The sequence below is a fragment of the Peromyscus californicus genome, unplaced genomic scaffold (genome assembly GCF_007827085.1).
Source record: "Peromyscus californicus insignis strain IS unplaced genomic scaffold, ASM782708v3 Scaffold_19__1_contigs__length_69161282, whole genome shotgun sequence".
NCBI lineage: Eukaryota > Metazoa > Chordata > Mammalia > Rodentia > Cricetidae > Peromyscus > Peromyscus californicus.
Genome location: NW_026294491.1, coordinates 18,832,526 through 18,846,165, shown reverse-complemented (window position 1 = coordinate 18,846,165; position 13,640 = coordinate 18,832,526). Strand labels below are relative to the sequence as shown.

The window sequence follows — 13,640 nt, the reverse complement described above, 5'->3', positions numbered from 1 at the left end:
CCCAGTTAATCTCTGAAGCATATTTAGATGTGTACACTCAGGGACAGGATGGTTCGGCTGGTCTATTTTTGATACGAGCAGAGTAAACTATGTCATTGTGTCATCTAGTATGAAATCTCAGCCTCAGTGACGCGGGCGCTTAATCATGTCCTTTACCCAACAAGCCAAACCTGGAGGTGGGAAGTCATTCTGTTGACTAATCAAAATGCCTGCCTCCTACCAGATTCTCCCCACCCCTAGCCACTAGGGAAGTGTCCGGTCCAGAAGCTGCTAACACCAAAGGTTCAATTCGATTCTGAATCGAACACAGCCGCTGAGACACCAGATATCGGAGAGGTCAAAGAGAGAAATCAAAAGAAACATCAGGCAGGAGGAGTCTCAGCTGACAGATGACGACGATGGACCGTACCTTGCTGATGGCTTTACCATCACAGTTATTGTTGGGGTCCTTCGAGCCACTGAAGGAATCTCTTCTCTGGGGACATGTTTTCTTTTTGCGTGGTCTGCCTTTAAGATTTGGCGCTGAAAAGAAATGGAGAATAATTGTCATATGTTCTCAGTACAAGATAAGGAAGGTTACTGTAAGGGCTCTGCTCCGACAACCGAGAGGCGCACATGTCAGCCACCAACTCTCACTGGATGCTGCTGTCTCTGAAGGGTGGAACCTTGGTAAATGCTAAGCTATCAACTTTCCCAAGTTGAATTAATATAAATAAAATGAGGATGACAAGGAAGACACGTGTCCCCTCCTACCTTCCCCCATCTCTGTGCTCCACTCCCCCCAACACCCCTGCATCCCACCCCCAGTACACACTGTCAGAATACAAGCACCCCTGGCTAGACTTGGAGAGAACTCCTTCTGTTTATTTGGTATCTTGTATTTTGAAATCCAAAATGATACGCCAGCCTGTGATGTCATCATGGTAAAGTAACATCTGAAAACATCACTCTTTCAGAAGAGTTTAGAGACAGCAGCTTTTTCTCAAATTACCATGCCAAGGAGAGAGAGAGGCAGCTGTGATGGGGGGCACTCACAGCAACGAGCTACTATTACATGCATTTCCCGATAATATTGTGGCCAGCGTGTCTCAGATCTCAGCAAATCTGGCAAAGACATTGAATCAGCATGTTCTCTTTTCCTCCTCAATATCTTTTTATGAAGATCTGGAGGGTTATTTAAAATAAATTCCAAAGCTTACACTGGGGTTAGCCTCACTCCTGTGGGGGTTGGTTTGTGTGTGCGTGTGCGTGTGTGAGAGTGTGTGTGTGTGTGATTAAAGCCATCGTTACAAACGACACAGGTGATAATGAACTTGGGCTGTTTGTGGGGTGCCCTGACTGCCCCCACCAACTCTCACGTTCAACTTCATCAGTCAGTCAAGTCCCGGGAATCTAAAACCAACCAACTCACTGAGCTGCCCATAAACCAACTCCAGACAAATGCCTTTTCCCCAAAAAACAATCTCTCTGGAGCTCTCAAAGCACCCACATTTTCGTTACTTAGAGGGACAGTTATGGAAAGAAATCATATCTGAACAGTAGGGAGCCCTTAATTATTATTCATCTCACATATACACACGAACACACAGAGGTACGCGCGTGTTCACACACACACACATTCAGCCAGTGGCTTTTGGACGTTTTATGTTGGGCTCAATTTACATACATACTTCCTACTAATTTGTTTTTCTGCCGCGGATATGAGCTTTACTGTCAGCAAAACTCAGTTAAGGCAACTCTCTATTTACCAAGTGGGGAGTGTGGGAGAAGAAGCAGTTTCTGGAAGCTCAGGACCCCTTCCCAAACTACAGTTCCCATCACCGTCTCCTTCCTTAAAACGTTGGTCTCAAAGTCCACCCCAGAAAACCTGCCTGGAATTATCAAATATAAAGTCACGAGCAAAAAAAAAAAAAACAAGCAAAGAGAAAAACAGACATTACCCATTCCAGTCGCCACACATCTGCCTGATTGACGCCTGTGCTTAGGAGAGCTCCGGCAGGGGACTGCTCCCCAGCCTCATCCCTGGAAGTCTGGACTTGATGTGGATATCAGCTTCCTAGCAGCGAGGAGGCTCAGCGCTGCTCACAGCTCCCCTCCCCCGGCAGCTCCATTACTCATGTAAACACACAGCAGTGACTAGCACGGGTGTGTGGGATGGGCTCTGAGCTCTGAGCACTTAGGGGGAGCTGCCAGACTGGCAGGGAAGGAAGGCTCTGCTCTCTCCTCCTCCCTGGCTCGGCTTGCTGACTGCACCCAGCTTGTTTGGTGGCTCCTGACCTCTGGCTCCTCGGTGGGAGCTCAGAGCCCAGTTCCGAGAACTTGCCACGGTCCACAGCCTGGAGCCAGGGCGTGGACTGTTTTGTTTAGAGGACTTTGTGTAGCTCGGAAGCTTTTCCACAATGACCCAAGTGCTGAGGCTTTAATGACTGCTGGGGTAGGATGGACTCTCAGGTCCCCTTATCAAAATAACAGCCCGGCAGCAGTGCACGGACAGGACTTGAGAGCGGAGTCCTGAGCGATCCCGTCAGCAGTCAGCAGCAACAGAACAATACGGCCTCTGTTCCCAGACTTGTCACTGTCGTCTCTACCCCCCCTCACATTTTTGAAAAGCACTTAAAACCTAAAAGGCATTTATTTCCAGAAAAACTTTCAAAGCTCGAAGGCCCTGTCTAAAGACAGAGCTTGCGCTGAACGTGGTGCTTTAAATAGCAGAGGTTCCAAGAATCTCTAAGAACCATCTCTAAACCGGGTCGATTTCCTTCATCTTTTAGGCTGTTTTCAGAAGCCAGAGACCCGGAAGGTTCAGAGAACCACACATGTAGAACAGAGGAGAGCCTAGCATCCTGATCACACAAGCCTAAATACAGTCTTGTGAAGAGGGGTCTTCGGTTCTTCATTGGTCAAGCGCTGGAATGTTCTAGGTATGCGCTGGCCAACCCAACATTGCTGAACATGCAAATGCAAATCCTTCTTTTTCTTTGTGCAGAAGTACTTGCACTATGTGTTGTGGTTTTTTTTTTTTTTTGGACGGGGTATTATTATACCTGACTAGGCCATCTTTAAGGGTAGGGCCATTGGATTTACCTCTCATCTGCATAACACTGGGGAGGTAGCCTTGTGTAACCTGAATTTGTTGAATGAACAAATGACTAATGGAAACACAAATGCCCACATACTCCTCACATCCTCACGAGAGGAACCTGCCAATCGGATCACGTGATACATGTGTCACCCTGGGAATTTTTAACACTTTACATCTGACGCTCTGGCAACATAAGCTAGTGGCCTGAGGTAACACTGGAGCAACAAAGACAAGCCCAAGGTTTGGGGCTCCTGATGACCATCAAACCACTGCCTTCACCATCGCCTTACCCCACATGTCACAGGGGCGGTGGCGGCGCATGAGAAACTGGCGACCAGTCCCCCCGTAATGCAACAGAAGACCTTTTGGGCTCTTAAAATCCCCAGTAGAGCTCTGTGATTGAGGCCCTTGGCAAATAACAAAGATTCTGGCTCCCGGGCTATGTCTGCTTTCCTCTATGGCAGAGAAAGACGTCATTCCCTAGACCAGTGATGACAAGTGAAGGCCCCATGCTGTAGTGGTCGAGGTGAAGTGGAACTTTGCATTTCATTCACTTACTCGAGAAACATCCCTCTACCTTCTAGCCATCCTGGAGACTATGTTTACTCTCTTCTGGAAGGCCGGTGTCAAAACCAAGATCCTGAGCCTCAACCTGGAGCGAGCCTCTGCTTAAGAGAAGAGTGACCTCTTGGGTCGAAGCATTGCTTTCTCCAGTTCCGCATAGAGCAAGTGACATTGTAAAGCTGTCCACATTATAGCTACTTTCACTTGTACGTTTAACTGGAATCCCAGCGTAGTCCTCCTGGGTCCTCAGAGTTCAGGAAGTGGCTTTGTTGTTGTTTGTTTGTTTCTTAAGGTTTTATTTTGATGCTGGAGAGAGTGCAAACTCCTCTTACGGAGGACCTACGTTCAGTCCTCAGCACCCACATCCAGTGGCCTACAGCCTCCTGTAACTCCAGCTCCAGGGGATCTGATGCCCTCTCCTGGCTTCTGAGGGACTTGCACTCCCTCACACACCTACACATAGGAGATCCTCTGGTGGATCAGCAAGACCTCTTAACCACTGAACCATCTCTCCAGCCCCTCAGTAATTGTGTTTTGTGTGAATGCCCTCAACATTACCTATGTTAAGACAATAGTGCCTCCTTCTTCCTTGGTACTTTCTGAGTGCCAGCCATGGCTATGCCCTCCAATAGTAACTCCTCTAAAACTCACAGCAAACCCAGAAGGTCAGCACCATTATCATCATCCCCATTCTACAGATCAGGAAACTGAGACAGAGGTGAAGTCAGCATTCTCAGATCACGCAAGTGATTATCAGCAACAGGATTGCTACCTGGGCAATTGCCGTTTTCCCAGGGTCCTAGTCTCTTTCCTAAGCTCTCTCTGTGTGCCCACACGTTCACACCACCTCTTAATGAGTACACAGATTAACCCCGACAGCAGTCGACAACAAGCTTTGGCCAGCCGAAAACAGCCCCAAACACTGTCTACTTCTGTGAGCCTAGCGTGCATCCAGCCTCTCATGGACCCACAGACAGCAGGGGCCCCTTCAGTTCTGACTAAGCAATGGGCGACAAGACTCCCATCCAACCCATGAAGACCAGTCAAATTTTGGTCAAAGTGTCAGGCCCATGTCCCCATTACAGTGGTGGTGGTGGGTTTCCGGCTGATGGGTGAGAGATCTCTGTGGTTGAAACAAACAACCAAAATCCTTTTCTTCTCCAATTGTCCATCTGTCCATCTTCCTCAGGGCCAATTAACGAGTGCTCATTTTGAGCAGCCCGCAGCTGCTTCTCCAGACATGAACCCCCTAAGAAGCAAGCTACCTCCATGTTTGGGGACACTCTGACATCGATTCCCTGCTAATGACATTGTTTCCTTTTGTGAACCGTTTCTTATCGGTGTAGGACAGTGTATCTTCATGACAGTAGAGTACAACAATTTATCCTTACTTTCTTTTTTCTTAAAAGGTCAGCTTACTCAAAATAATGAATGAATGAATGAATGAATGAATGAATGAATGAATGAATGAATGAATAAGAGCAGATGTTTGCAGGCAGTCGCTTCTGCTATGGGTTCAGACAAGTTATATATGGTCAGGCGGCTCAGGTGTGGGAGACTCATCTCAGCCCAGATTCTTAAAATAATAATAAAACAAATGATATGTAAGCAGTTCCTGGCAAGCTGGCAAAGCCAATAGCTTTTGGCTTAGACGTTGCTCCCCACCCCCCCACCCCCCCACCCCTGCTGCGTTCTTCCTCTCATGCCCATCTTTTTTTTTTTTTTTTTAATGTCCTTTATGTGCTCTTGGAGTCCCCCAAAGACAACGGGTCTAAAAGCTGGATTGATTCATCAGCAAGGCAACAACCCTTTCTTCCATTTTGCAGAGGGGCTTTTCCCCTGCTCCTCCCCCCATCCCCCCCAACCCCTACTCCCCCCCCCCCCCCATGCAGTTACATATCCATTAGAGAAGTTCTTTGTGAGGTCTACTGATACATAGGGTCTTACTGGCCAGGGAGACCTGGAACTAGGGGAATGGAAAAACCAAACATCATTTTCCTAAGAGTGGACCCCCAGGGGTCAGTGTCTACAGGAGGTGAGTGGAGCATTAACTCCTTGAAATTTTCAAGTTGTGAATGTGCATTTTAAATATGAGCCAGAAAGCAAAGCCCACTGGTGGAAGTCTTAAGTCCTGGCCGATATCGTTCTATGCCAGCTCTCTGTTCCCGAGAATATGCTGCATTTCTGCAATGCCTTTCCTCTGAGCACAGTGAGGTGCTGGGCCTTTTTCTTTACAGACAATAATCTTAAAATACCCTGGCAAGTTTCAGCATGGAGCATTGCTCTTTCTGGAAGGGAAAAAAAAAAGAGAGAAAGAAAAAAAAAAGAAAAGAAAAAAGAAACCTCCCCTAATTTAGTTATCATTTACCACGTTCTATTTTCAATGTTTCCCTTTTGACTATTTAGAAACTTCCTCTTTCAATCTAGCAAAAATAGGATGAATGTTTTTAGTTATTAATGGATGAGTCAAAGATGTAGAAACCAGGAATGGCAGAACACTTGATCAAAGCCACTCCTAAAATTTATGGGCGTAATAAAAGAAAGGCATTTCGCAGATAATCTCTTACAGAATTTCAGTTTTTAAATACTTGGGGGAAAAACAAAAACATCCTAAAAGCTCTCAGGCCTCCTCGTGGCTTTACCACTGAGCCAACATTTTAACATAAGAATTCATAAATGATTCCCTGAGATTTTTTTTTTTTTAACTTCAAAACCCAGTATCATTCCATGGAGGGCATGTTTGTACTCTGCGCCTATTTACATGGTTGAAGCTTTCTTTGAATTGACAAAACATGATTGCCACATAAAGTTAGGACTCTTCGGGTTTATTTTTATTCTGGTTTTCCTTAAACAGCCCTCCACGCCCAGTAGAAAACACTTGAGATGGGGTGCCTGACCTATGAGCACCCAGGGCCATTCGCAGGCACAAGTTGGTCTTAGAGAAACACTTGAACTTTGATGAATGGCAAGCGGCAGGTAGAGCTGTACACTACCAGGGCTCTGGCGCTCGGTCATTTCGCTGGTAGTTCCTTTTAAAATGGTTTCCCTCAATAAAGGCATTAGAAGGAGAAACCCAGAGATAAGGGCCCAGATTCTAGGGCCAGATTTAAAAGCTACCACCACTTTCAAAAGCCACCAAGATCATATCGCCTGGAACAACCGCAGGTCACATGCCCTTGGATGAATTGTCTTGTGGTCACACTGGCTGGTAACTGGTCTCATGGAGAACTGGGCTGTGAGTTTCCTAGACGCTGCAGCCCCAGCTATGTTCCACTGATGCTGGCACTCACTACAATTTAGCTTTTCCACTGAACCCTGGGCTTGCCAGATTCATGTTCCTCTGCTTTCCCAAAGGATGAGCAGTTGTTTAGTTAGAAAGAGGATGAGAAAATAAACCAATAAAAATAAAGCCGGTATTATGAGACCCAGACCACGTTGGCTCTTTGTTAAAATCACCCAGATCACTCTGTGTCACTAAGTAGAGTGGAGTGTATGAGTGTGCACCCTCTACCTGGACTGACTGGGCGGGCTGGAAGTCTCAAACAGCCATGGCCTTCACTGACTGCTCAGCAAACCATGTAAGTAAACACTCTTGCAATCTCATCCAAAACATGCCCTGGTCTTACTCACTCTTGGTTCATACTCCTGAATGCTGGGGCATTGTTAAAGCCTCGGATCAACGTATTAGTAATTTCACAGGCATGCGATTTGCATAGCTATTTCCTGATACACCCTCTCTCTCTGCCCTGGAGGTCTTCATTTCTCAGAAACACTTAAAAACACAGATTATTTCACTGTGGCCCTTCCCCCACCCCATAAATGGAACAGGGCTTGCTAGCTCATCTGTATTGCTAATTGGTTTGAGACCATGTGACTCCATGTACTCCTGCATTTAAAAACAAGCAAGCCTTTTCAGTCATCAGGGCTTATCATTAGAAATAAGCTGATTTCTATCTAGTCTGGTTTCCCTGGGAGACAGATACAAATGGTCGGGTATGATCTAGATACAATTTAAAATCATCATGTGGATTCTCCAGTCTCCAAGTGTACTCTAGAGAAAGATGAACACAGGACACTGGCTAAGAAATGGGTTGTGTGGGCTTCTTACCATCTTTGGAGGAAACTGGAGAACTCTGAGGTCTGCCTGGCTGTGGAGTTGGGAGAGATTCTAGGCTGTTAGAGGCTAGGCCCTTTAGAGAGAAGGTTCTGGAAGTAGGAAAGGAGTTTGAAATCCATGTCGGACCTTGTATAGTCTCACATCCTCCCTCTGGTCTGTGTTGGCTGTTCACAGGTCTTTGAGAGGAAAACTATTCCTGACGGAAGACTCTGTGGGCGCTCTCAGGGGTGGTAAGGTGTGTCTCAGAGTTGTTTGGGGGAAAATGTATTTAACTCTCAGGTAACAAGGTAGTTAGTTCACTATGGCCAGGATGTGACCCAGGCCTTTGGTTTTCCTCATAGTTTTCCCAAGGTTCAGGAACCCACCCGTGGAAAGACTCTTCCGCCTCAGAATGTTCCAGACTTTTTAGAGAGGTGCCATGACAGAGAAGACACCCATAGGTATAGCTGGGTTCGGCGTACTGACAGCATGATTTAGGCCTTCCTGTTGAACTCAGTCTCTGGTTCCCCATCCTCACGTCATCCTCTGCCTCAGAGTCTTGTAATAAACTCTCTGACCCAGCAATACCAAGAGCGGTCTCTGCAAGTACCGCAATGGCTCCAGCCTACATGGTCACATGCCCTCAGACTGTCCCTCCTTCCAGAAGCCTAGTGGGCCACTTCTTGACAGCCTGGGCTTCCCCAGTGGAGGAAAATCTCTCTCTCTCTCTCTCTCTCTCTCTCTCTCTCTCTCTCTCTCTCTCTCTCTCTCTCTCTCTGTCATACACACACACACACACACACACACACACACACACCCCACTTCATAGTTAGAAAAAAATGTGCTGTTTCAAACCCTTGCTGTCCATTATCTAGGAAATCAGTTCTTTCCCATCTTTTGAAAAACATTAAGCAAAACACAGATTTAGCCTATCTTAGCATGCGACCACTAACAAGAATGCATTACAACTGAATATTATTGTCTGTTTATTGTTTAAGGCTGTTTAAGCATCCGCTGTGGACATGCTTTTGAAGGACATTTTCGTTTCCACAGTTTCTGAAGGTTATGAAGACAGGACCTCATAGACAGAGAATGAATTTTTTTTGTCTCTCCCTTTCTATTTCTCTTTTGGTGACAGCCACTGAACTCGCTCATGCCTGCCCATGATTGATATGCGCTGAGGTGCTCCCATGGAACACAACTGCACCGAACTGAAAGTTTCGCATCACATGGCTTCACAAGGAGTGGTAAGTAGGAGAGCACGTTTAGACTCACATGAAAACACAGCGTTCTTGTTCAGCTAGCTCTCCAGGTTTGGAAGTGAGACTGTCCATTTTTAACATTGAAGGTAATTGATTTGCCAATTGATGAAGAAAACATTTCTCACTGGATATAAATAAATGGTTTTCTATGATATTTGTTGGTTTTCTTTGTGTTCACATGGCTTAGCATGGATATATTTAAATGATTACAGACAGAGATGAACACCCTAGGAGAGACAGTGTAGTTCTTGAACCCACACCACAAAAACTAAAGGACGCGGTCCCAATTTCTTTTAAAAGATACCCAAAAGGGGGTTGTACTGAAGGTAGTTTTCAGTTTCTTTATGCCATCAGAAAGAATAATCTAACACATAGTGTTGGTCCCTTTAAAAAATAAGGGCCTGGGGTCCTGCTGGGTTAAAGTGTTAGCTACTAAGACTGATAACCTGAGTTCAAACCCCTAGGACCCATGTGGTGGAGAGAACTGACCCCTGCAAGTTGGCCCCTGGCTTCCACAAGTGCTTGGTGGTACACGGCATCCCAAATAAAAGTGTAATAATTTTTTTTTAAAGTAGGGCAGGAACGATGGCCCAGTTGATAAGGTGTTTGATACACAAGTGTGGGGCTTGTATCCCCCATAAGGGTATCTTCAGACTCGTGTGCAAAAGCCTGCACAATGGTGTGCACATGTAGTTTCCTGCTGGGGAGGCAGAGACAGGCAGGTCCCTGGGCTAACTGAGCCAAGTCTAACTGGTGAGCCCAAGTCTCAGAAAATAAACAAATAAAAACTAACACCCCAGAGTGGACAGTGCCCAAAGATGACAAGTAAAGTAGTTGTCTCTCCTCAGCATGTACACATACACCTGCTTCTACACACAGAACCCATGCACACACCTGCACGCAATACCTCCACCCCACGATGACTACTGCTTTGTGGTCTGGCATCCCGAGATGTTTTCTTCAGGTAAGTCTCTGTTCGAGGCAGCAGGATGCTGTGAAAAACACGTTCACGTTCCCCCGAGCTTCCTCTAAGGAGTTGCAGGTGCCGTCATCCCGCAAAGCCACTTAAAACCCCTTCTGTGGCACCAAAGCTCTCACTGACTGTGTAGAAGAGAGGGGAAACGGCAAGATGGAGGGTCCAGAAGGAGAAGAGACAGGAGCCTGGGATGCGGTGCATGTGCAGAGGCAGAAACAAAGTCCCTAACGCCCCCTACCCTCTGCTCATAGGGATACATTAAGTAGGGACAGGTGATAGTAACTGGGCTGGGTAAGCTTGAGTGCTTAGTCATTGGAAATGAGAGTTTGTGTCAGAGGAGCAAAGCAAGGTAGATATTAATGGAAACCATACCATGGATATCATCATCATCATCATCACCATCATCATCACCATCGAAGAGGGTGAAGCTTCCCCTTGTCAGTGGAAGAGAAAACATTCCTCTCACTGTTTAAAGTTGCTGCATCCAATACAGTCAACCATAGCCACAGGTGTCTATAGAGCCCTTGAAATGTCAAGCCCAAGTTGAGGTGTATTTTTTTGTATAAAATGCACATTGGTTTTCAACATGTGGGTCAGAAAACAAATGATCTCACTGACAGCATTTTAAATCAAGTACATATTGGGATGATAACAATATTTTGGCTATAATGGATTGAATAAGATATATCATTAAAATCAGTTCCATGTTTTCCTTTTTAAATGGCAGATGGCTTGTGTTATCTTCTGCATGGGTGATGCTGGTTTAGACAACAATACAATGTTAAGATCATAGATGTGTCCTTGGACATGACTCAAAAAGGCAAGCAAACCAGAGCAACATCTGAAAGCTGGAACAATTGGCAAAATCACAACTCAAAGTTCTGGTAAAATGCAGAGGTATATTTGCTGTAACAGGACAGTCCTGGACAGATGTTAGTAACCCAAAATTTGCTGATGCTGAACTAGCTGCAAATTTCAAAACTGGTAATTATTGGCTCAAGGCTAGGAAATGCCTTGATGAGGTTGTGAGCACAGTAAGTTCCTTAACTAAGGTATCAAGTGAAAACAGATTGAGGGTGGGGGGAGGGAGGCGAGGGAGGAGGAAGAAGGGGCTGACTCCTCATGAACTGTTTTCGTGTGTTGACAACCTAAGTTGGGTAGAATGGAAGCCTTTTTAATCATCCAGGGCAGACGCTATATGAGAAAACAGAACTTGAGTGATTTTGGCTAATCCTAAGTAGAAGTTTCCTGACCACAAATTGCTGCATAAGTTTTCGGCCCAACTGTGTTTGCCTTTTAGAGATTTTGTTTGAAGGCAAGTAGAGGGGTCAGATATAGTCAGCCCTCAAGGCAAGAACATGACCTTCTTGGCATGGCTCAGCTGCCTCAGGTCCCACAGTTTCACATGCTGCATTGCCAATAAGCCCAGTGAAGTTGAACAAAACAAGGAGGTTTCAGTTCTGGGAACCAAAGAGGAGACGAGAGCTTCCCCTTAGTCGTCCTTCGCATCAAAAGGGCCACAGAAAGAAGACCGGGTGGCTAAGGACAGGGTCTTTGCCATGCAAGCCCGGCGACCTAAGTTTGATTCTGTGGAGAGATCCAATTCTATAAAGTTGTTCTCTGACCTCTGCCTTTGCGCCCACAACACACAGCGCGCACATGTGTGTCCACACAATGCTTAACAAAAAGTAAAAATAGAGAAAAAAAAGGCCACCGGACACTGCTCTGATACTGGTCGCCCTACACCAAGCTAGCCTAGTATCCTCTCCTTCCATATAACCAGTCACCGGGTCTGAAGTAAGTGTCTGCTCTCCCCGGGCCCTCAGCTTTAGGCTTCCATGACAGCAGCCGCACAAGCGCGGAACAGTAGTTAGCTACCAACCAATCACTAAATATAAGGAGCCAATAAAAAGCTACGCCCTCTCCTGGGATGAAGCCCCTCCTTTTATTTTAAAAATGACCCCGATTATAACACACAGGAATAGTAATGGCCACAATGGAAATAAATCCAGGAAATATTTTTCTTTTCTCAGACAGCGAGAGCTTCTGTTACAGCATCTAAGACAGTTAATACGTAGAGGGCTAAAAGACCAAGACCAGTGCAGCATCAACAAAACACAACGGATAATGCACATTTCACTGAAGGATACTTATAATAGTTTTTAATGACATTTTTTGGTGGGTTCAACCTTCCTCCTGTGAGGCATCCCATCTGTATGCTTGTGATATCTAACTGCAGAAGTATTTGTGTTGGTCCCCCAAACTCTTTTTACAGCACATGGTATGCGTATTTCAGCATCCAGCCTCATAAACTCAGGACCAACTGTCAGTAGATGGTGATCTAAGACATGGGGTCGCCATTAAAAAAAAAAAGTCTCCTTATTTGGGCAAAAGTCCTTGTCTCTATCAGTCTGCCTGTATTTCCTCTCAGAAGAAATTTATTTGGATTATTCGCTGTTCGGGAAACCCAGAGGCTGCAAGTGTGGCAATCGAAAGGCAGAGAAATAAATCCTTAGCCAGTTAAAAACACTTAGCTTGTTATTAGAACCATTTCTGGCTTTGTTAGCCTTAAGCAAACTCTCCATCGCCCTCTTGTGGTCAGTCCATGTGATGCAGCGGCATGACCACAAAAACCCAGGGAACAAGAAAGTTTATAATCAAACACAGGTAGAGCATTGATCTCGGATGGGGAGCAGGTGCGAGCCACCACTTTGGGCTGTTTCATATGCATTATCATTTTACTAGGCCTCCTTCATGGTGTCAGGCGTTGTGGGGCGAGGGTTGTGGGGCTTGCTGTGTGGAAGTTAGAACAATGTATTCCTGGAACATAATGAAGTCACTGTATCGATGGCCATAGCTGTTGGATTTTTGTAGCCAGTTGAGTTTAATGAGTTTTATAGCCTTAAAAAAAAATCATGCCCACGTTTTAAAGGTTCCTTCATAGCCAAAAATAGGCTGATACTCCAACTGGCTTGGAATTACAGGAACCAACAAAAGATGTCTGAATAACTCCCTAATATGGAAGAAAAACCATTAAAAAAAAAAAAAAAGTAAAGGCCAATTCATTTGTTTCTAACAATAGGCAGTATAGAGAAACTTGGAATTTCTAAGACAAAGCAAAAGGATAAACTGTATCATTCCATGCCCTCTAAAACAACAACAACAACAACACTTTCTAAAATCCGAATTCCACATTCAATAATCAGTTATGCAATTTGGTGTTTAATTTGATTTTTTTAATTTCTGCTGTATGATTTTGGACGGTTTCTTGCTGAATAGGCCTGCCTCCCCCCCCCCCCGCCCCCCAAAGCAAACAAACTTGGTATTAAAACAAACTGAGCAGCTGAAAGAGAAGCTGGGGGAGCCGAGGCTGTAGAGCCCAGAACATAACAACCAAACCCTCTCTCCTCCGATTACCAGCAAATGCACCAGCTCTCCAGTCTTTTTAAATAAAACCACTTCTCCGCCCAGCATGAACCCAAATGCTCTGTGATTCCAAAATGATTTTAGGAACAGATTTATCTTGACTTGGCCTCTAGTCCAGTTCTGCAGCAACAGTTGTTTTTTTGTTTTTTTTTTTGGTCTTTAAATTATCAAAGTCCTTAAAGTAATTTTACTATAAAATTAAACAGCTGTGCCTTCTTCAGCAAAAGACGATCA

General features: G+C 45.3%; 1 protein-coding gene across 1 annotated transcript in view; it reads right to left on the bottom strand.

The window, feature by feature from the left end:
- Nucleotides 1-13,640, bottom strand: part of Arid5b (AT-rich interaction domain 5B) — a 179,833-nt gene that overhangs the window by 43,519 nt on the left and 122,674 nt on the right. Inside the window, 1 exon segment of the mRNA XM_052744796.1 lies at nt 410-522. Coding sequence (XP_052600756.1) covers nt 410-522 — 113 coding nt within the window.